A 22988-nucleotide genomic window follows, 5' to 3' on the forward strand; every position below is an offset into this window, starting at 1 on the left:
TTATATATTGGCATAACCACATACACATGTATGAGCGGGGATTCCAACTTGTGCTCCTGTTGCTGCTTCTAGGAACATTATTATGCTTTATAAAATCCTGGCGGGAGGGTACCTGCGCCCCAGCAGCCTAGCGCTGCACAAACCCTGCTCCTGGAAGCCTCTCAGAAGAAGCGCTGACGGTGTGAATCCTGGCGGGTCCCTCGGATGGTAAATTGTTGAATCACATGTGAAGCCCCGGGGACAGGGTAGGCGTGTTCACATGAATACACTTATGGGACTGCAGCTTCCTGCCCTCCTGTAATCTGATCAGCTGTGCACAGGTGCATCTCCCGAGCTCCCTGACAGGCCGCTCAGTGCTCGGGGCGCTCACTCTGCGAGAGCCCTGACTGGGCGCACACGAAGGGGAAAGCTCGTTAGCCACACTTTCGTTTATTTTATTTTCCTCTTTATTTAGTTTACATCTAGTTTAAGAAGGACAGCTCGGTTTCTTTTTGGTCAGTCTCTAACCTGAAGTGACTGCTGTGCTTTGTTTGATTAGTTAGGTTGTTTGTTTGGTTATTTTGGCTAATATTACAATCTTTGCAAGGAAGCGAGTTTTAAGTTGCTCTGCCGAGGCTCCCGCGCGCACTTGAGCCATGAACCGGTCCAAGCACATCGGGAAGATTCGCAAGCGGCTGGAGGAGGCCAAGAACCAATGGAGCCGGCTGGCCAAGGTGGACTTCAGCCACAACGAGAGCGCACGCCTGGCCACCGACGCGCTGCTGGACGAGGGCGTCGAGGCCTACCGCCGGACGCTGCAGGAGGAGGGCGAGGTGGACTTCCTGTCCCCCGTCGAGGCCACCTTCATCACGGAGCACGCCAGGGATCCCTGCTGCGGCGAGGGCCCGGGGGGCGAGGAGGACGCGCGGGGGGCGGCCGACGATCGGTCCGTGGGCACCCGCTACCCCATGAACAACTCGGAGAAGGGCAGCGAGCCGGCGCTGCTGCACCAGTACGGGGCGGACGAGAAGCCCTACCTGAAGGACAGGTCCGCCACTACCGTCTACTTCCAGGGCGACAAAGCCAACAGCCTGCGAGAGATCGTCCGCCGCTGCATCCACCGGACCACCCAGGTACACTCACACTGCGCGGGTGTTTGCGCGCACCACACGCGGGCTCTGCTGCGCACGTACACACGGGCATACCCTGCTGCACGCACCTCCTGGCACCGGCTGCTTCTCACACTGCGCGGGTGTTTGCGCACTGCGCGCACCACACACGGGCTTTGCTGCGCACGTACACACGGGCACACCGTGCTGCACACACATCCTGGCACCGGCGCACATACACACGGGCATACCGTACTGCACACACATCCTGGCATCGGCTGCTTCTCACACCGCGCGCACCACACACGGGCTCTGCTGCGCACGTACACACGGGCACACCGTGCTGCACACACATCCTGGCACCGGCGCACATACACACGGGCATACCGTACTGCACACACATCCTGGCATCGGCTGCTTCTCACACCGCGCGCACCACACACGGGCTCTGCTGCGCACGTACACACGGGCATACCGTGCTGCACGCGCCTCCTGGCACCTGCGCACGTAGACACGGGCATACCCTGATGCACGCACCTCCTGGCACCGGCAGCTTCTCACACTGCGCGGGTGTTTACGCGCACCGCACATGGACTCTGCTGCACACATACACACCACCCGGCACCGGCTGCTTTCATCCCACAAACTCATACCTCCTTTGTTAAACCCTACTCGTTTTTGCGCACTGGACACACCACACCGTGAAACTGTTGAACGTCCCGCACAGCCATACCCTGTTGCGCACACCCAGGTACCAGCTGGTTCTCACGCCGCTCTGAGGTTTCTGCTGTGCTGCGCATGCGCCACAGAAGGCCTCAGTGTTGTGCAGGTCACCCAATAATACCCTTCCTCAGACCCCACCAAATAGAACAGACACGGCTGCTGCTCGCACCAGGCAGGTCGGTGCCTGCGCACACTGGACACCACGCAGGCACTCACTGCTGAACATACAACGAAGGAATAGCTCATTGCACACACCACCCACACCCATGGAATAGACATTGACTGCTGCAGACACCACCCTGATAGAGACCGGATGCTACAGACATCACGCAGCTTGAGGTCTCCACACACCGCAGACAGACCCCAGCAGCACAGACGGCACTAGAGCCACAGCCGCACACAACAGGGGTGTGCCACTGCCACACCGAGAGTCCTCTCTGCACGCAGCATAAACCCCCCACCCCCCACTTACACACAGGGACCCGCTTCTGCACACATGTAAGCACCCCAGCTGCAAACAGCACTTTTGCACTAGCAATGTGTACATACTTCATGCAGGGACCCCCCTCTGCACGCGCAGACCCGGGGCTCGTGGCTGAACACCTACCGCAGAGGACTCTGTGAGTACCAAACACCAACCAGGCGCACCACTCAGGGTCTGGTGGTACACTCACCAGGGACAGACCTCGTCCATCACACGCTTCCCATAAACCGATTACTGCACACGTCTGCAGAACACCCTGCCACCAAGAGGAATCCACCAAAACCGAAATATTCCTTTAGGGTTAGATCACATCCCATGGGGGCCAGTGCACTAAGGCATTTATGAATATATGACAGGAGTACTGTTTGGTTGGATTCGAACCGGTGCACTACAGGAAACACAGATCTCTGCAATTGGTGCATAAACAGACTGAGCTCTTTTACCATCACTCACGTGTGCTGAACATCGTGTGTCAATGGCAGACGATGGAGGCCTGCCGCGGACAATGGCGACAGACACCGTCGGTTTACCGCCTCCTGGCGCGGGGTTAGCGGACACGGACACACACACACACACACACACACACACACACACACCAGCCCTCCCCCCCTTTGACTGGGCAGAGCGAGGGCCGTGAACTCCTCACTCTGAGCTGTCGCCGCCTCGGGGCCAGAATTGTCGCTCATTCTGTGCCAAACGAGCCCAGCCACGTCACCGCCCGTGACGCACAAAAAGCATCAGGAAATGCAACCGTCACTGCGCTGGGACTTTTTTCACCCCCCAGTTTAAAATCTTGCCCTGCTCGAGGTCCTGCACACGGAGGCGTGAGAATGTAAAACCTACGTTTGCGAATGTAAAGTGACTCCTAGCAGCAGACGAGAAGATGTGGCCTAAACTGTCCAACATATCAGTTTTTAGCAATTCTCGCTTAGCCACGTTGTGTCATCTTGCGCGAAGTGCTTTATTCACTACAAAGTTTTTAGTAATAATAGCGCGACCTTGCCCGAGGATCACACATTCAGGGCGCTTTACGTAGAACTTTGTTGTTCTCTGCAGAGGGAGATTTCAAACCCAAGGTCAAGCGCCTGGTGGGTAGGAGGAAATGTACCTGGGGCAGTAGCAGGCAACACACTGATTCCAGGCCATCATTTTGTGTCCTTACACTTTTCCACAGAGAGACCAGCCATAAGAAACCAGAAGTGCCCAACAGGGGCGGTCGGTCCTGAACTACCAGCCTGGCCCCTCCATGCGACCTACTTTCAGGCTATTTTGACCTTACAAGTGAGGTAAAGTTTGACTCATATCAAACACAAGTAGGGGCCCTGATTTAAAGGAGAGCGGTACAGGGGAATAATCAAAAACAACAAAAATACAACCCCGGCCTCCCTACATGCACACAGTCACAAGAAGTAAATCACTCATTTGTGTATAATAAACGATGAAGTATCGATAGCAGTAAAATATCTGTGATTTACTTCTTGTGACTGTGCACACGCGGAGAGGGGTGTGTGGGACTTTTTGTTCTTTTTGGAAGTGTGAGTCCTACGCACAGTGAGGGCGGGGGCCTCGTCCGAGCACACCTGTTAGAGCATCAGTGAGAATACCAAGGGCCCGATTTATATAGTGGCGCCCGTATACACCCTGGAACCTGCAACAGAATATACATACATACCACCAGGATGGAGGGCTGCTCGCCCGACGGAAATACGGGCAGACTTTCAGTTTGGCCAAACTTAAACTGACAGCCCTGGGGTAAGGGCCATCCGAGAAATGACTCCATGTACGCCTGCCCAATTAAGGGTGGGCATGGAGTAACTTTTTTACTCCTCCTTCTGGCGGTAACAAACAGTAAAAGCATTATAATGCTCCCTCGCCGTGGAAGAGCACTTCCATTTCGAGGAAAGCGTTATATTTTTTCCATTCAAAAAGAAAATCCAGTTTTGGAATTGTATTGTTGAAAAGAAAAAATACATCTCCATGTCGGGTTGCACCCGGCTGCCGCAGCGCCGGAGCACGGAGTGATATGCACTGTCAGGAACCGCTGTCACGGGGGCTCCTGGCAGTGATTTATAAAGGACCACTTGCTTGGCAGTCATTTATAAATTAGGTGGGCGCCTCTCCACCACGCGGATGGAGTCATTTACGGTGTCCCCAAGGCAGGATGGTGAGCCACCTGCTTAAGTATAAATCGGGCCCTTGAAAGAGTTAGTGGCGGCGCTTGAATTGACTTCAGTCAGTGGTATCTACCCTGGGCTGCGTTCCAGATCCACCTCTTCACTGTCACCCCTTGCTTCACGCACAGCCTGCAGCCCCCCCCCCCCCCCCCCCCCCCCCCCGCACACCTCAGCTATGGCCCCTTCCTTCACGCACCATCCAGGAGTCCCACATCGGCCTGGGATTTCCTACTGAATGCTTCAGAGGGTCCCCCTTTCACCTGTCCCTGTAATGTTCCAGCTGTCCACGCCACCTAGAGGGCCCCATGAAGCTAGACCTTTAGGTGACCTCCTGCTGGGAGTCATGGGAGCAGTGATTGGCAGAAAGGGGGGCTCGGTGGTGTTGAAGGGGTGGCGTTGGCAGGAGCAGGCGATGTGTGTTTTGGACTCCACAAACAATGCATCAAAGGAGAGGGACACGGTCACCCCACAGTGTACCCCATTCCGCTGGGGCTTGATACTTACAAAGCAGCCATTTTTAATAACGACAGCCCACAACCTTTATTAAACACAACCAGGGCCAGAATACTTCCTGTACGTCCTCGGAATGCGGGAGGTCAAGGGTCAAAGTTTGCAATGACGGCAAGGCCATAGAGTCCCACACAGCAAGTAATGCTGCCCTTTGTCTTTATATATATATATATATATATTTATTTATATATATATATATATATACATAGAGAGAGAGAGAGAGAGAGGGCAGCCGGTATAGTCTACTATCAGTACACCATGGGCCAGATGTAGGAAACGTTTAGCGACTCGCAAACGGCAAAAATTGCCGTTTGCAAGTCGCTAAACGCGTTTCCCAATGCAGAAATGCATATTGCGAGTCGGTACCGACTCGCAATATGCATTTCGGAATCGCAAATAGGAAGGGGTGTTCCCTTCCTATTTGCGAGTCTGAGTGGTATGCAATACCATTTGCGACCGCGTACGCGGTCGCAAATGGTGTCGCAGTTACCATCCACTTCAAGTGGATGGTAACCCACTCGTAAATTGGAAGGGGTCCCCATGGGACCCCTTCCACTTTGTGAATGGACCCAAAAATATTTTTTCAGGGCAGGGAGTGGTCCCAGGGACCACTCCCTGCCCTGAAAAAATACCGAAACTAAAGGTTTCGGATTTTTTTGTAAGTGCAGCTCGTTTTCCTTTAAGGAAAACGGGCTACACTTAAAAAAAAAAAACCTGCTTTATTTAAAGCAGTCACGAACACGGAGGTCTGCTGACTACAGCAGGCCTCCATGTTGGCGAGTGCCTATACTCGCTATGGGGCCGCAATTTGCGACCCACCTCATGAATATTCATGAGGTGGGTCATTGCGACCCCATAGCGAGTTGCAGTCGGTGTCTGAGACACCGTACTGCATACCAATTTGCGAGGTGCAAATTGCGAGTCGCATGGACTCGCACTTTGCACCTCGCAAATTTTTAAGTTGCTACATCTGGCCCCAGGTTCTTTCCATTATTATTATTAATATTGAAATTATATGTCCATGTGAAATACTGTAGTAACCTTGAATGAGTAATATCACTCCCAGTTTCAACAATAACAATTCTGTGTAGGTTTGATTATAAATTAACTAGTAATAATAAGAAGAAGGCCCGCTGGTATTAGTAGCAGTACAGCGCAGTGGTAATCACCCCCTGTACTAGCGGTGCCAACCAGAGCTGGAAGAATCACCAGCCCAGCCCGGTTCTGATGGATCGATCACTAGCAGCTGCCGCAGCAGTTACAGTGATACCGCGGTAGGAAGCGCTGCTGGGGCATCCAGCAGCCGGCGCCCCCCATGACTCCGCGCCGCAGCAGTACGGTCACCACTGACACAGGCTAGAATAAAACATGCGTTGTGGGGTGCAGGGAACCCCAGCAAGAGCAATTGTAGCAACTGCTGCTCTTATGCTGGTGCTTTTATTTTTTTGATGTTGCTTCTTGTAATAACAATAATAATAATGTTCATATCGATAACAATAACATTAATATTATCAATATTATTAATAATAATAACTATAATAATATTATCATAGAATACGATGCGATAGAATTCCAGCGGGGACTTGCCCCCTGTGCAACTCCAAATGACATCAAATGACAATTGCTATTATAATATGTAACACAAATATGCATTATGTTGCGAATATAATACAAGGGATAATAATGTGCATTACTCGCACCGCGACGGCCTGCGTTGTTATGTTTAAATCGTCTTTATATCTTTACAAACACATCCAAATAGTTAAGCGCCAAAGATGCAAACTGTAATAGCAGAAAGAATTAGTCTTCACTTGTTTCACAAAAGGGCCTCCTTGCTCGCCATCCCGGGTGCGTCTCTGAATCACTTAGCAGCTCGTAGAGTCCAGTGAGGCTTGTAGAGTCCCTGGGACCAAAGTGCTTCTTAGCAGCCGGCGCCAGGGCTGCTTGGACTCGATCCACCTCGTGCCTCTGTTCCGTCTCCCTATATTCTCTATTTCTTCCACTCCTGCAGCTTCGTTCCAAGCCCCGTAGTTTACCCGTGACACTGTTCTCCCGTGTTTCTCTTCCTCCCTTTCTCTCTTTAGTGACTTTCTCTTGCTCGAGGTGAAAGTTTGACGAAAAATATGTCCAGGTGACCAAAAACGAGCGTTGGTGCCCATCACCTCCAGCCACTGGCACGAATAGAGCACCAAGGCCCAGATTTACTAATGCTTTGTGCTGGCATAAAGCACCATAAAGTGGCGCGGGGTATTTACTATCCAGCGCACAAGGTGTTTTGCCACGTTTTGACCTGGAAAGGTGCCATTTCCCAGCACAAAAGCACTTTATGGAGTACTGCAAAGTGCAAACAACTAGGTTTTGACACGAAGCTCGACTTTTAAGGTAGGTGTAACAGGGTTAGCTGAAAAACTTGAGGCAGGTGTAAATAAGGGGAAATGTGTCACTTTTTTTTAAAGCCTCATGGCATGTGTGCTGCTGCGCATAGCATGGATCCAACCTGTGGGAACCTTCTCAAGTTGTATAGGCATAGAAATTAGCCCTTAAAGGGCAGTCATCCAGTACAAATCCTGTGCTAGACAGCTCACACTCACCTCTGCACCATATTGCAAGGCAGCCTTGTTTGAGTGCAAGCATGAGGGATGACTGGGGCAGCAGGCCCACCTAAGTAGGTATAGCTGTGTGGTGAGTTTCCCCCATTGTGCAACACAGCACAGCTAATTTGGTTTCTGGCTGTGCTGCTTGAAAAAATAATGCATCTGGGCTTAAAACCTTGCTTTGCACTTGTAAAGTTGGTCTCAAATTCCAAAATGGCGTCAAAATATTCTTTGAGTGTTTACAACAAAGTATCGTTGTTTCTGCTTCCAATTTTTTAAGTGTTAATAATATTTCTGATCAATTATTTTCGTCTTTAACCTGGAGTCAACCTTTTGATCTGGTACAGCAAAGACGTGATCCAAGCAGGAGTGGAGCATTGTACAGAGATCTTCAGAGCAGGGAGAACATCTCAGACATAGAAATGTGGGGTCTGGTGGGACCAGATTACAGAAACCAGGATGCTGTATGTAGAGAGGACATGAGGACATGTAGTTGACACGTGCTATGAAGGCACCTACACAGTTGATTCTTACATATTTAAATTATACTGAACAGGATGCTGTAAGTACATGGTTGTGGTGTCTTTTAACTGGGACATACTGTGCAGAAATCGAAACTTTTGATTTTTACATATTTTGATTATTCACATTTGCAATTAGAGGCAAAAGTGATTTTCTCAAACACTATGTTTTAGCCAAGAGCCAAAGCTGGGATTTCGTAACCCAGCCATTCATATTCTACGGTAAACAGTTTAGCCACAAGATCACAAATCTTCCAGGTATTGATAGGAGTAGAGTGTATTTTGTAATTTCCATGTAGTTCCTGGTAAGTACAGATCCAGTACCATCCTTGAGAACTAGAGAAAGATGTGTTGCTACAGATTGGTAACCATTTCTCTGACACATACACCTTAATGCAAAGAATTCCTACTTTCTCAGGTTACGTCAGACATCAATTAAATATGTGTTCCTCTCCTGTAAAGATTTTGATGTACCTATCGCACAAATGATCTCCCTTGGATTTAAACATGGGTGGCTTGCTGGCAAAGTAAAGCCCTGACATACAACTAGATAGCCACCAATCTTTAAATCGACTGTGAGGTCCTGTTGAGGTTGCATGGTGTTTTTGGTAGGGTGAGTGGACAATTTGCTTGCCATACAAAAGTATCTATCAGTGAATAACAAAACAATATTGTGCAATCGTAAAACATCACATGAAGTGTGACGTCTGAAGAGTTGTCCTTGCCAAGAGTAGATATTGACAGTGAGCTGCATCTTCTGCAGGTGTTTTGCTGTTTCGCGACAACCCCTTGCATGTGTTCTTAACCATCTCTCCTATTGTTTCAGGCCCTCGCCATCATAATGGATGAATTCACAGATGCCGAGATCTTCTGCGATGTGCTGGAGGCAGCGAACAAACGGAACGTTGTTGTCTACTTATTACTGGACCTAAGCAACATAAAGCTCTTTACAGATATGTGCGACAAGTTGCAGATCAAAGACATTCACCTCAAGGTATGTCCGGTGAAGAATAAATAAGATTAAAAAGTATTAAAATGAGTTGACCTGCTCCATCCCGGCAGGTCCAGTCCATGGAAGGTGGCCTGTTAAGTCATCAGTGGGGCCTCTCTTGCCAAGGCCTTCTTAGGACGATGAAACGGACAAAAGATAGATAGGGACTGGAGCCTCGGTACCACCAAACAACCGACACAAGCAGATAGTGAATGACTGTGCGCAAACACTGATGTGTTTTAACAGTCAGTGCTGTACCAACGAGGCTGTGCCATTGTGTGCTATAGATGAGGCCATGTGGGATCCAGGGCAGAAGAAACCAACTGCATCAGGGCATCATTTTCATTCAGTGAGCTTTGTTTGCTGCCATTAGAGCAGGGCCTGTGTTATGCCCAAGGGATAATGTGTGATGTGTTCCGGAGTTGTAATATTTGTAGCTAGCTTCTAAGGAAAGGTCTTCTTTTATTGAAGACAAGGGAAAATACTTCCCAGTGATTGTATGTAGGGAATGTGGACGTTTACCTATCCCCAAACCTCCTGGGGTCCTCTGAAAGTAAACTTGTGTTGCCTCCCAACTCAATACCCGCCTCCAACCATAGCCAGATCCACAGCTCTGCCTTTGAGGGCTCCCTTCCCCATTGGGTGCAGTAAAAAGTAGGCTCCGGGTCTTGCCATAACATTTGTATTGTGCCGCCAAGCAGCAGTTCCCTCTCGGGAGGGTACCGGAGTCTCTGTAGATGGGTCACACACAGATCGCAAGCCTGCTCCAGTCCTCTCCAAGTGCCTCAGAAATGTGGCGAAGTCAGCGTCCTCACATTCTTATTACAATTTATTAGTAGGTTCAAAAATATCCTGAGCTGGACACCCCTTTCCACGTTTATGTTTTGTACTTTTGGCACTTGCTGGAAAGGAGCAATCTTGGTGGGGGTGCATGACCCGCTGCTTTACTTTCTGAGGTGAAATGTGGAGCCCATTGGCTCAAATAATCTTTGTCAACTCCTTTTATGAGAAAAAGTGCATATTGAATTTCCACAGAACCAAACTGGTCTGATCGGTATGAATGCAACACTCCTTCCCAAGAACATCATGGTTGTAGCGCAGAGTAACCCGTTTACTCACATTTTTCTAGTGTTGACTAAGTGCAGGCACAGTCACGGCTGAACATCCTTTTCGATAGGTTTCATACTTCTCTCTGGGGTTAATGATTCGCTCTCTTTTGATATGTGTCATGTCTGCTGCTTGGCAGCACAGAGAGAGGCCTAGGGCCAGATGTAGCAAAGGGTTTTACCCATTCTGTGTCTATGGGAAAATGTGTTTGTACATATGGCCCCTAGTTCCTAGTGAAAGGCCAGATTAGCCATAATCATCTTCCCCTTCCACCCCACACACACTTTTGAACAGGAGCAATCAATGATCATGTATTGGCCAATGGGATACTGTCGTTCTGCAGCGACACTTACATTAGCACTATGGCTAAGTTTGATCATTCCAAGCAACCAAACCGGGGCAACATTTACCAAGCTGGTTCTCTTCACCTGTCCTAGCTAAAGTGTGCGGGAGCAACAAGGCAGAATGGGTCATTCAACTCAACACAGGCACATGGAGGGGGGGACCTTAGCAGAAGGAGGCTGAGGATGCAGGGGCCCGAAGGCTAGGAGGCACATCGGCACCCTAGGGGAATTGAGCCTAGGGGTGAAGTCAAGGAAGAAGAACAAATAGAAGTAACGTGGATAAGAATAAAAACAGACACCCAGACAAACAGTCCTGGATGGCAGTCAGGCACCAGGCGAGACCAAGGGGCGATGTGGGAGTGAAATTGAGGTATTCTGCGGGATCAACACTTAGGCTGCTTAAAAGAGCACCAGCCCCAGTGACTGACGACATCCCACGCGCATAGGGATCAAAACAGTTAGGCCAATACTTTTCAAGAAAAAAACATCTATCACTTGGGCTCTAGTATTCAAAGAAACTAAACAATCAGTAAAATCGCCCTGATAAAAAGTAAAACAATGATTCGTAATATCACATTCATTATTGTATTCCTTTTATTATCAAATACTATAGAAATAAACGTTTCCTTGAACTGTATTCTCAAGACCGCTATTTTTTAAGTTCTTCATAATATTCCACATAAAACAAACACTTGTTGTAAGCCCCATTATCTTCATTCTTCCTCTGTTTTATACCATAAGGAGCTTGGCACGGCTGTAAACATACAGCGCTTGACAGTCAATTTGCAGGTAAGCATCAGTTATGGGTCTAGTCGAGCATGGTCGGTGGAGGCCACCCTCTGCGTCATTCGGCTGACTTTTAGAGCTAAATTATCCACTAAAGTCTGCTTCCCGTTCATCGGCATTGTTTACATCTTCGAGAAATAACTGAAAACAGCCGGACAGCCAAGGAACCACCACAAGTCGTATCACATTTTTTATTCTAGAAATTATTGTAGATAGGTAAGGGCACAATACTACTTCCACAGGCTTTGGAAATTTGAAATGGCCCCCGGAAGCAATTGCGTGGGGCAGCCTCCAGAGGGAGCACCAGTGCTTCAGGCAGATTTTTGTTATTGAGTCTTGAACTAACTGCCCCAGCCGGTGACATCCAGTTCTAAATATGTACACAGCGTGCCCTGTAGGTGCCTTCGTGTGTTTTTCGCTGGTGACAGGCTCTGTTACTTGTCATGCTATTGTGTCTGCCTGTCAGATTTCCACAGTGGTGCTACTTATCGAGTATTAAATACTAGTAACGACCACCACACTCTATGTAAACAACCCAACCTACAGTAATATCTAGGTACCACCATTTATGCTGTATAACAACATTTCTGATCAAACTTTTGCCGCTGCTTACAAATGAAATAAAGCAGCATATTACCAAGAGAGCAGGGAGTGGAGGTCGCTCTTTCGCTTTTCTCGCCCCCGGGCTCTGGAATGCTCTCCCGGGGTCCCTCGGAAGGCAACCGTCGGAAGCCTCTTTCAGGGAATTGTTAACAACACACCTTCTCTAAACGGGACCCCGGGAAACGGATTCATCGTGGTTCTGTGGATGGGTTGGCCTGCATCTAGCGCTGGGAAGCCCGGTTGGGTAGATGCGCTATACCACAGAGGGCGACCTTCCTCACATGAAGACCTCTTACCAGTACCACAATACAAGTAGCACAGCGCCTCATGTCATGGTCTGGGGGGCGCACGCCGCCCCCCCCCCCCCCGTCATGACTGCACCCCTCGGGGGTATGCGACCACAGAAGACACAGGTGGCCGCGAAGGCCTCCTTATTCTTTCGGGAAGCTGCGTTTGTTCGCCTCCCGCACCAACCACCGCTCCGGGCCTCAGCACCAGGAGGCTGTACAATTGCCAAACGTTACGCTTTATTAAAAATGCAACACACGGAAACCGCATTCCTCGAAGAAGAAGTTCCGTTTCAGGCTTTGCAGTTCTTGTAAACTTTTATTAGACGAATAATTTAGATCTGCGAAAGGTTGACAGTGAATTTATGCGTTTCTCTCACCCTCTGTAAACTGCGGGGTAAAACGACCGTGTGCTTACTGTTAAATAATATGTACCTTTGTGTCCGGACGATTTTTTTTTTTAATCTACGCAGATAATCCGTTTGCAGGTTTGAACAGTGGCATCTGGTTCCACCTTCTATGCGAGTTAAATCTCTTTTTCACATCCTGTTATATAAGTTGTGTAACTTTAATTAAACTGGCCCTGGTGCGTGTGAAGGCTTTTCACGTGCAGGCAGTGACCCAGATTACACTGTACAACGCTAAACCCTGTGAACACACTTTCGCAGGAGTTTGTTTCGGGGAGCAATGTTGTCCTTTCCACTGTACACTAAGCTGTTTATCTTCACTAGGGAGACTTTCAGGGACTAGTAACACAGGAGTTTGCTAGTAGTGCATGGAACCAGCAAGTATGCCTCCATCAGCAAGAAGCAGAGGCATTAGTGTGTAGTCCCAATGTGCAGGATTTTCACTAGTGCATAGTTTATGTTAATGTATAGAGTTGTTGCACCAGTATGAAGAGTTGCTATCAGTGTGTGATACTAGCATAAGTATGCAGGGTCACCATCAGTGTCTAAGTTCGACACCAGCAGGTACAACCGCCATTAGTATGTACAACTGCCCAGCCCAATGTGGTGGGTTGTCACCAGTGCATAGTTCATATAAATGCATAGAATTCCTCCAGTATGAAGAGTTGCCATCAGTGTGTGGTACTGCCATAAGTATGTAGGGTCACCATCAGTGTCTAACTTTGACACCAGCAGGTATGGCTGTCACCACATGTAGGGCTACCAGTAATGTGTATGATGACCCCCATATGTAGGAGTGTCACCGACTCAGTTCCTGTTAACGCATAGAGTTCCACAAGAGTTAACATCAGTGTAGGGTCCTGCCGTTAATATGCAGGGATGCCACCAGTGGCTAGATTTCACGCCAGCCTGAGCAGCTGCCATCAGCATGTAGTGCTGTAATTAGTGTGTATGACCGCCCCAGCGTGTAGGATTTTCACTGGTGCATAGTTTTTTTATAAATCACAGAGTTGCCATCAGTGAGTGGTACTGCTCTTAGTATGTAGGTCTGACAGTGTGTAGAGATGCCACCATAGGGATGCCACCAGAGTCCACGTGTTATAGGAGGCTCCAGCACAGCTCTCAGGTGAGTTACATGGTTTGCGTAGCAGAGCCCACTTCTTCCAAAGTCAGATCCCAGATGCTAAGGAGCACCCTTTCAAGCCCTCATGTTCGGTGCACACAGTCAGGTTCTTAAGCTTTAACTGATCTTGGTAACTGATACCCTTGCACTCTCAGCTGCGAAAGGACTGATGGATAATTAGGTTCTTGTGTACATATCACACGCCACCGTCGTATAGTCAACAGAGAGCTGTTGTGCGCGAGTCTAAAACCTGTCCCTTCTGTGTCCTTTTCAGAATATGTCCATAAGAAGTGTGGCAGGTGAAGTCTACTGTGCAAAATCAGGAAAGAAGTTCTCAGGCCGAATTCAAGAGAAATTTATGATCTCGGACTGGAGGTGTGTCCTCTCGGGATCCTACAGGTGAGTTCCATAGCCGGAAAGGTTATCACTGGAAACAGAGCTGGTTGCTGTGTGAATACACTATGTCACCTTTTAAAAACAGCTTGGAATAAAAAGCACGTGGATAGGTACTCACTTCCAATCCTATACATCTGTACTAACTAGAGACTTCTTCACTGAGACATAGCAAGTGCAAAATAAAGAATTACACAAATGCCAGAGATCAATTATTAGATGACTCGTGCACATGTGTGTGTGTACACTTTGTGTGTTGGCAGTGGGAGAGGTGAAGTGATTAAGTAGATTTGTACAGTGCCCATTGTAAACTGGATCACCTCTAAGCACTTGTACGATTTCATGGTGTAAATTTAATGCCCATAAGAGCTGTACAGCTCAGAGTACTGGAGGCATATGCTATACTCCATGTCTATAAATTCTCCTCCTGGTCCACACTGTTGTCTGTTAAAATAGTTAATTTCCCAAGTTTTTCTTCCATATTTGTCTTCTTCAGTCCTGTGTATCCTAACACAGAGTAATGATGCTTGGTTAAGCAGTGAAGTATCCACCCAGATGTTGTATTAAACTCTCTACAGGCAACTACCGCCTGTATCCCAGAATCTCAGCTGAATCTGAATTCAAGTACTACTGAGGACTTCTGAGCAGGGAAGGCTCCTTTCTTTTGACATTGATCTGCATTCCGTTCATCACTTGTTCTTTTTGCATTTGTTGCCCCAAGTGGGAAGGGTATGCCTAGATGTGGGTCCCTTGCCCCCTATGCCACTGGAGTCAAGCTAGCCTGGCTGATGAAGGGTGATACCTTGAAACTGGTCCCAGGATGCTTGTTTCCACTCCAGGGAGAACCTGGCTTGGCAGATCAGGCTGGACTGTTTCCATGGGGAGCAGGGTCAAGACTGATTTGCATCTGGCTGGGTCCAAACTGGAATGGCATGGGTAGTAAAAAAAACAATGGATTTAGGTCCAGATCTCTGTAACGGGGGTGAATGTTTGACATTGTTCAGCATTCCGTCTATCACTTGTTCTTTTTGCATTTGTCACCCTAAGTGGGAAGGGTATGCCCAGATGTGGGTCCCTTGCCCCCCATTCCACTGGAGATAAGCTAACCTGGCTGATGAGGGGTGATACCATGAAACCGGTTCCAGGATGCTTGTTTCCAGCCTAGGGAGGACCTGGCTTGGCAGTTTGGGCTGGACTGTTTCCATGGGGAGCAGGGTCAAGATTGATTTGCATACGGCTGGGTCCAAACTGGAATGGATGGGTAGCAAAAAAACGATGGAGGGACAGATCTCTGTACTGGGGGTGAATGTTTGACATTGTTCAGCATTCTGTCCATCACTTGTTCTTTTTTCCTTTCTTTGGACATCAGCTGAAGTCTGGTTAAGGCATCCTATGGGTGGACATTTCATGACAAGTCAAGTCATAGGAAGTCAAAACACAGATTGTGTTAGCACCCAAACAAAGCAGCACAGATTAAGGGCCCATAGCACTGTGGTACATGCAGTTAAAGCTTTCATCTCCTTTTTCAGTCTCCAGAAGTAATGTTTCATTTAAATAGTCAGTACAGTTCACTGGTCACTAAAAGAAATCCTGACATTTTGCTTCCAACAAACCTCTTCAGAGGAACTTAACCTTGCCTGGAGGTGCTTACTTCGAATGTTACAGAACGAGCAAGGAAGGAACCCCTCGGTGTAGACTATTGCCCAGTGGGAGTATCTGCTTCCAGGCACTGGTTTCACCAAGGCTCCTCACTGCACTGCAAGACAAATATTTCTGATTTAGCAACACTAGATTGAGTCACTGTTCAAATGAGTGGCACTTATATTATTAAACTTGAAATGATAAAAGGCTAACTCTGCCCAGTCAGAGATGTGTGGCCTTTAGGCTGCCCACTGATCTCTGCAACAGGTTCTCAATCCACTGCACATCCCATTGGCTGATTAGAAGTATGCAAAGAACCTCAGAATGGCTTGGCGTATCTGGACCGATGGATGACAGTGCGCTACAATTAGTGCTTAATCTGAGCCGGTTGTGGTGAGTGACGCCCATCAGCACTCACTTTTGGGGAACAAATATTTTTCCTTAACACATTTTTATCCTGATCATGAGAGACAAACACAAATGGGTGAAAGGAGTAGGAAAAAAAGTTGGAAAAATAGTGACAAAAGAGAAAGTAGGGATGAAAATGATGCTGCAAGCATGAAGTAAAGAGGCAGGGAGTATTTGGTTGTGAATTAAAGAGGCATAAGGTGGGATCAAGACCACACAGATTTGATTTTTGATTCCATGGCCTTCAATAGGGGAGACCACAGGGTTTGAACAAAACTGGGCCCCAGCACTGATTATTTTACAAATTAAGCACTCTTTTGGGTGTGGTACACATTTAGAAGCACTTGCCTGTCCAGAGTACCAAAAACTTCATGAATGCAGCTAAACAGGCACCAAATTCTAAATTTTACCTGAAATACTGTCATATTAATTAATCAAACCTGCATACAGTGATTGTGCCAGGTATATGATGAGCACAGCCAGTAGATGATGAGCACAGCCACCTGACAGCGCTGCGCATTTGTCCTTTAGGTGCAACAGTTCACTCTGGTTGAGTATTCAACTAAGAGATCACGAGGACTCCTACAATACCATTGTTATTAGTCATTTGTATAGCGCTTCATGGCACCCCAACGTCGCCAAAAGCACTAAGGGTGACCGATGAGATGGAAAAGAGGGGCTAGACTAGAGGTAATGGTTCATAATATGGAGGGAATGAGCAGGGAAACTTGTGGATGGACTTGCACGTCCCAAATCCTGGTGTCTCTCCAGGCAAAAGTGTAGTGCATTCTGGGTAGCCTACCTAAGGCATCTGATCATTGGAAGAGGGTAATATCACAAATAAGGTGGGAGCAAGAACATGCAGGAAGAGACAGGAGAGGAAAGGAGGTAAAGGCCATGGGTGGAGGGGTGACAGTGAGATATTATGTCACACTGTTGAGGCATCCTTGGAAAGGCCACAGAGAACCTCCACCATCCCTCTCCACAGTGATTACACCCACAACCCTCTTGCAGCCTGTGCCACATAAGATACCTTTACTCGTGGGCCAACAGCTGAAGATATAGAAGGAGACCTGGGGGTGACTCATTACTTGGGTCTTTCGGCTTCCGTGACAACACATGCATCAAGATTCAAGATGAGTCCACAACAGAGTGTTTAAGACCCATGGCCCTAGCATTTGCCTCACCTCCGGTGGCAGGTATCTTGCTTCTAGCACCAAAGACCTCACCCTAGGTTTGCTAGTGGCTCCACAGATGGCCCGGTCTCTTGCACCTCGACGGCTGGAGCTTGCGTTTGCACGCAAGGTGCGGAAACTCATCTGTTTCCTTCACGACTGTTAAAGTTCCCATAGGTATGACTTCTTCATTCAGGCACAAGTGCTTGAAAAGTTAATTGTTGAACTCTGGGCTGCAATATTTCATTGGGCAAATTGAGTTGGTGAAACATATCTCCATCGAATCCTTGGTTTGGGGCTTTCTTTGTGTTTTTTACCGCCGCTTTCGTTGGCACACTCGTTGCATTTTCTTGATCTCTTGTTTGGTTGTAATTTACGTGCTAAGAAGTGTTGCTTCCCTGTCCTCGGGGCATTATTAAAAACTGGAAGGCCTAATTGTCGAGGCAGGAGGGTGTGGTTTTTGGGAATCCTAGTCTTCCAAAATTGGCTCAGAGTGGCACGCACATTTCTAAGCTCTGTTAACAAACATACTGATAAGGCCAGCATGCCCAGGCACGGCTGCTTCAGTGCTGATGTTACAGAATGGGAAAATTAGTCAAATAATGAAAATGTATGTGACGGCCATTAGCGTAATTCCGCACTCCTGGGGACTTCAGGTTCTACCGAAATTGGCTTTGTGTTCAGTGCTCTGAGCTGAAGATGCCAGGTCCTATCCTGACCCTGTGGTGACGGCTCTGTGTAAGTTGTGGGATGTGTTGTATGGTTTGAACGTGGCTCCTCCGAGGCATATTGTACCTGCTTGGGCTTCACTATGTCTTGCATTTATTCTTCGCCCTGTTAACATCTGGAATTCAGTGAGTTCCCATATTTTCGTGTAGCATGCTATCCGCGCGGCTAAGTGTTTCCCTGCACCCCCCCCCCCATAGGGGTAGTAAGTGCTATTCAAAATGGTAGACTACAATAAAAAATGGGGTATCCCTGTGGAACGATATGTCATTAAAAAGATATTACTCTGGAGAGTGTACCTGCTTCTTTGAAGGGCTGAATAGCCCCCTACTGCCATAGCCTGTGCTCTTGTTACATATCAGTGGCAATGGGCCATAACCTCACGTACACAAAGAAGGTTCATTCAGAGTCACCCATTCTTGTGCACAGATACATTTACTGCATGGTTCACTTTTACTCCTGGGTGGGTATTGTGTACTGTTCCAAGTTTCAAAGTTTGTAATGATGAATAATGTGATGCCATTCCTCTTTCTGAGCTCCTCCATATTGCACATTCTGCACTTTTGAAATTCTAGGCCCGCGTTCCACAGGTATAGTGATCCACCAGTAGCTTAGCCTCTTCTCCGTCCACAGAGCCCAACCAAGCAGGGCTTCACATTTCTTCCCCTGCTCAAGGGCAATTATTTCCTTTAATTTTACCACTAACTTGCACATTTTGTCTGACATGCCTTTGACCTCCTCTCCCTTCCATTCTCCTTCCTCCTTTGCCCACTCTGATGAAATGGCCAACTTTGCCACATTGTGTTCATTTTTCATCCAAAACTGGATGACGATGACAACAATATCAAGAAAACCATGCACCTACTTGAACAGAGTGTGGCTCCGGAATATCGAGTGTGGAATTTCGTGCTTGCTTAATTTTGTAGCCAACAAATTAAGGACAGATCGATCTATCTATCTATCTATCTATCTATCTATCTATCTATCTATCTATCTTGATAGATAGATCTTTGTTCAAGATACCTAGACGTCGAATTAAGAATAGTGAATCTATACGTCCGTATTTTTTTCGTTCTCTATTTTGTGGCTACGATATTAAGGTAGCGTGATATTCCATACTCGATATTCCGCACTACAGCCCTTGAAGGGCATCCCTGTTGCCCCACCACACCGAGACCTATGATTCCCTGTAGTTAGGGGTCTCCAGTCTGCTAATCATTGTCCCTTAGGCCTGCAGCCAGGCTGGTGTGATGGTATTTGGAGCATCACCGGAAGCTGAACTTCGCTCACACCCCCTCCCACACGTTCCCCTATTCAGCAGCTACATTGCAGAGGTTGGTGCCTCAGGGTCATAAGATGCTTTGTAAACACAGACCTGTGGATCATGGAGTCAGGTTGAGCGAATATTTACCGTGACTACCGTAGATTGGAATGCTTCTTTGTACTATTAGTTACCAGATGTCACCCGTCCCCCATTTCTTTCACACGTTGTCATTAGTCTGCCAACGCCCCCACCCACTCAGCAACCTGACCCTTTCCTGAACTGATTATTGCCTGTTTCAGAGCTCTTCGTTTAGGGGCATAGTAGTTACAAACATTACATCAGTGAAAAATAGAAAAAAGCATTTGGATCACAATTATTCATAGGTGTCAAGACATTACTCACTAGAAGAACTGATGGGCCCATATCTAAAGAGAAAATCTGCAAATCTGAACCTGAACGCGCTGCTTTCTTTACATGAAGCATATAGTGCACAAGTCCACGAACGTGAACCAAAGTGAATAGAAAAGTATGATATAGCTCAAGCCAGTCCTTGTTATGGTACGTCACAGAGTTCTGATGTAGCACATCAATTACGGCAACGGCACAAAATAAAGTGGCATTGGAATATTTTTGAAAATAAATGGCAGAAATCCATAAATCCACCATATCAAGTATGCGTTTGTAAATGCTACGTTTTTTCGTCTTTCTCAGTGGGGAAAACATTTTTCCCCATGCAGAAACTCCTTTCCTTCAAACTGCACTGCAGAACCCTTCTGAGAGGGCCACAGGGGAAAGCAGGGGCCACTGTGCCCAACCGTGGGGGTTAAAGACTTTTCCTCCCGATGTCCTGTGGTCCGACCTACTATAGAACTTGATCAACTGGGCCAAGTACAACTTCTGCACTTGACTCTCAGTGGTATCAGTGGAGGAACAGTCAAAGGCTCCTTCGGGGGAAGTGTAGAACAGATTAGTAAACATGACTCATAACTCAAAGAGCGCACAACAGTGTCAATAAATCAATATCCAGTTTTATATAAAAAATAAGTGTTTTATTTCTAACTCTACGCATGCAAAGGGAAATTAAGTATTTTATTCCTAAATCTACACATGCAAAGGAATAATGATATTTGTAAGCAACAACACAATCCCAATTGAGGTCGGGGCTTGAGTGTTTGTCAGGCAAATCCATGTCCCACCCTCCTCCTTGCAGTGTGGTCAAGGTTATTCCCAATTCGCTGGTGGTCGCATCCAGCGATTGCTCACTAGTAGGTCGTGCTGAAGAGTTCCCCTTTGAGTCTGAGAAATTAGTCAAAAGTGTCTCTTGTGCTGCAGCATCTTCAGCAGTGAGTCCCCTGGGGCCCAAGAGGCCTCATTCAACACTTACCCACTCTTGCAGTACGGAGGCCTTCAGTGTGTGTCCTGGCCCTGGGCCCTTGCAAGCTCTGATCCTGTTCTGCATAGTAGGGCTGCTTGCATTACATGTAGCAGCACACTGGAGGTGCAGACTGTCTCCCGAGCTACTCTGTCAGCTTTTTCCAATATTCTGAGAAGCTCACAGTCTAAGTAGAAAGTCAGTCTTGCCCATAATCAAGGGGGTGGAGGGGTTAGTCTTCCAGCTCCTGACCGGAGCCCAGCGAGGAGGCGATGTCTTCCTTGGTGCCCTCCAAGGTCCTCAGAGCTCGATCGGGGCAGATCTTGACGCGCAGGGCTCGACTCGATAGCCACAGCCTCACTCTTGTCCCAGGAAATAGGCCAACTCTTCGGCAACTTAGTTCCAGCAGCCCCTCCAGGCATTCAGGGTTGCTGTGGTACCTTTGAACCTCCAGTGCAATCACCCATACCACGGTGGCCCCTCCTGGCATACCGGGTCACCGCTAAGGCATTGGTCACACAATTACTTCAACAGTGCCTGCCTCCCCCCAGCATACGGGGTCACCGCTACGAGGAAGTAAGGGTTTTAGCTCTCTGCGCACAACACTCAATGCATGGTTCAGTGCAAGGCAGCCCTCTCCTGGCATATAGGGGTCATGGAATCAATCCTGCACACAGGCAACCACCTAATAAGTGCACAGTTGTATCCTCTCACCTCACACAGGGAGTTCTCTTGGTAGGGCTTCTCAATGGACCTTGCTACCTCTGACTCTCTCCTCTTCTTCACAGAGCAAACTGGTCTTGGCAAGCAGGCAGGGTCTGGTGCTCCAGGCTCAAGAGCAGGCGGTCTTGGTTTCCCTGGGTGTTGTCTCCTCACCCTTCAGGGAGATTAGTAGGCCTTGGCCCCCAGTCCTGGTCAGAGGCAGAAATCTTACAGAGCTTCCATTTCTCACACAGACCATCTGGCATCTGCACAGCTTTTGGGGTCTCAACTTCCCACTATTATAGTTCATTTTAGACACCCAATGTGATTTAGGGTCTGAGTCTTCAGTGTTTTAAGTTGCACTTTTATCCTCCTTCTTTCCTCTTGAAACGCTGTCTGTCACAGTAGGAGACACCCCGAAGCTCACTGTCCCACAACGCAGGCCATGGGAGTGACTAGAGTTCACACCTGGATGTCAGCCACATTGATGTGTGCATCAAAAGGTTAATCCTGGGCTCCCAGGCCCACTCTTTATTATTCCCTTATCAGCCCAATCTCCTTCCTGAGATGTGTCCAGACCCCTTCATTTTGATCTATCACTGAATTCAAGAGCACACTGTTGAATTTTCAAAGGAGGAGTCTCTTCCTTACTTCCTCCAGTGTGTCACAGACAGTTCACATGAATGCAGCAACATACAAATCTGTCTGGGGGGATTCCTCTACTCCTCATTTTTTCACCAGATAGGCCTGGGATTCCCAAATAGAACCCAGAGCCCTCCACGTGATGTACCATTGCAGGCACACTTACACTCAATGTATATACACAGCACATATACTGCCCAGCACTGTTACCTCTATGTATTGTGCCACCACAGACACACATACATTCAGCACACACATCCAATCTGTGTGCACTTTTCAGTACTGTAGCTTCTCTGTATTGTACAGTGGTGTGCTATTTGCAAATGCACACACTGTCAGCACACACACTTACCATGTGCACGTTGCACAACCCTTCACCCTTCTTGTATTGCACTTCTTGCAAGAACACATACACCCAGCACATGCTTTTTTTGCACCCACAATGCACAGCACTATATCTCTCATGTAATGTATGCTTCACAGATGCACATCCGCCTAGTACATGCACTGTAGAGCACTGCCCTATCCATGTACTGTTCCCTTCCCAGGGACACATACATTGGGGACAGAGTCACTACTCCTGCCCGGCTTAGCACTCTACATCAACCTGATATAGGCCAAATGTATGTTAAGCACGCAGCACCAAAAAGACACAGGGTAAAAAGGACATGTTAACTTTTAATGATCACTACACGGAATGCTGCCACCACCACACTCCTGTTACTGTACTCTTTGGCGAAGTTGGTAGCCTTCCACCACTATGAGGGTAGTGCTTTATGGATCCCTCTCAGTCCAACAAGACTGCAATCCATGAGACAGGCCTATGTCATGGCGCACACACGAGCCGTGTTTGCCAGCGACAACAAAAATCAGCATTACGGATCCAGACACTAGTACAACTGGGCACTTGGGGCAGGGGGTAC

At 47.8% G+C, this 22988-nt stretch overlaps 1 protein-coding gene across 1 annotated transcript in view; it reads left to right on the top strand.

Annotated features, from left to right (window-relative positions):
• Positions 1-297: 297 nt before the first annotated feature.
• FAM83A (family with sequence similarity 83 member A) overlaps positions 298-22988 on the top strand; it is a 48007-nt gene continuing 25316 nt past the window's right edge. Inside the window, exons 1-3 of the mRNA XM_069220690.1 lie at positions 298-1112; positions 8921-9088; positions 14017-14141. Of these exons, the coding sequence (XP_069076791.1) occupies positions 636-1112; positions 8921-9088; positions 14017-14141 (770 nt within the window). The 5' untranslated portion in view covers positions 298-635. The remainder of the gene's footprint in view (positions 1113-8920; positions 9089-14016; positions 14142-22988) is intronic.

This window comes from Pleurodeles waltl, chromosome 2_2 (genome assembly GCF_031143425.1).
Source record: "Pleurodeles waltl isolate 20211129_DDA chromosome 2_2, aPleWal1.hap1.20221129, whole genome shotgun sequence".
In the NCBI taxonomy this organism is placed as follows: Eukaryota; Metazoa; Chordata; class Amphibia; order Caudata; family Salamandridae; genus Pleurodeles; species Pleurodeles waltl.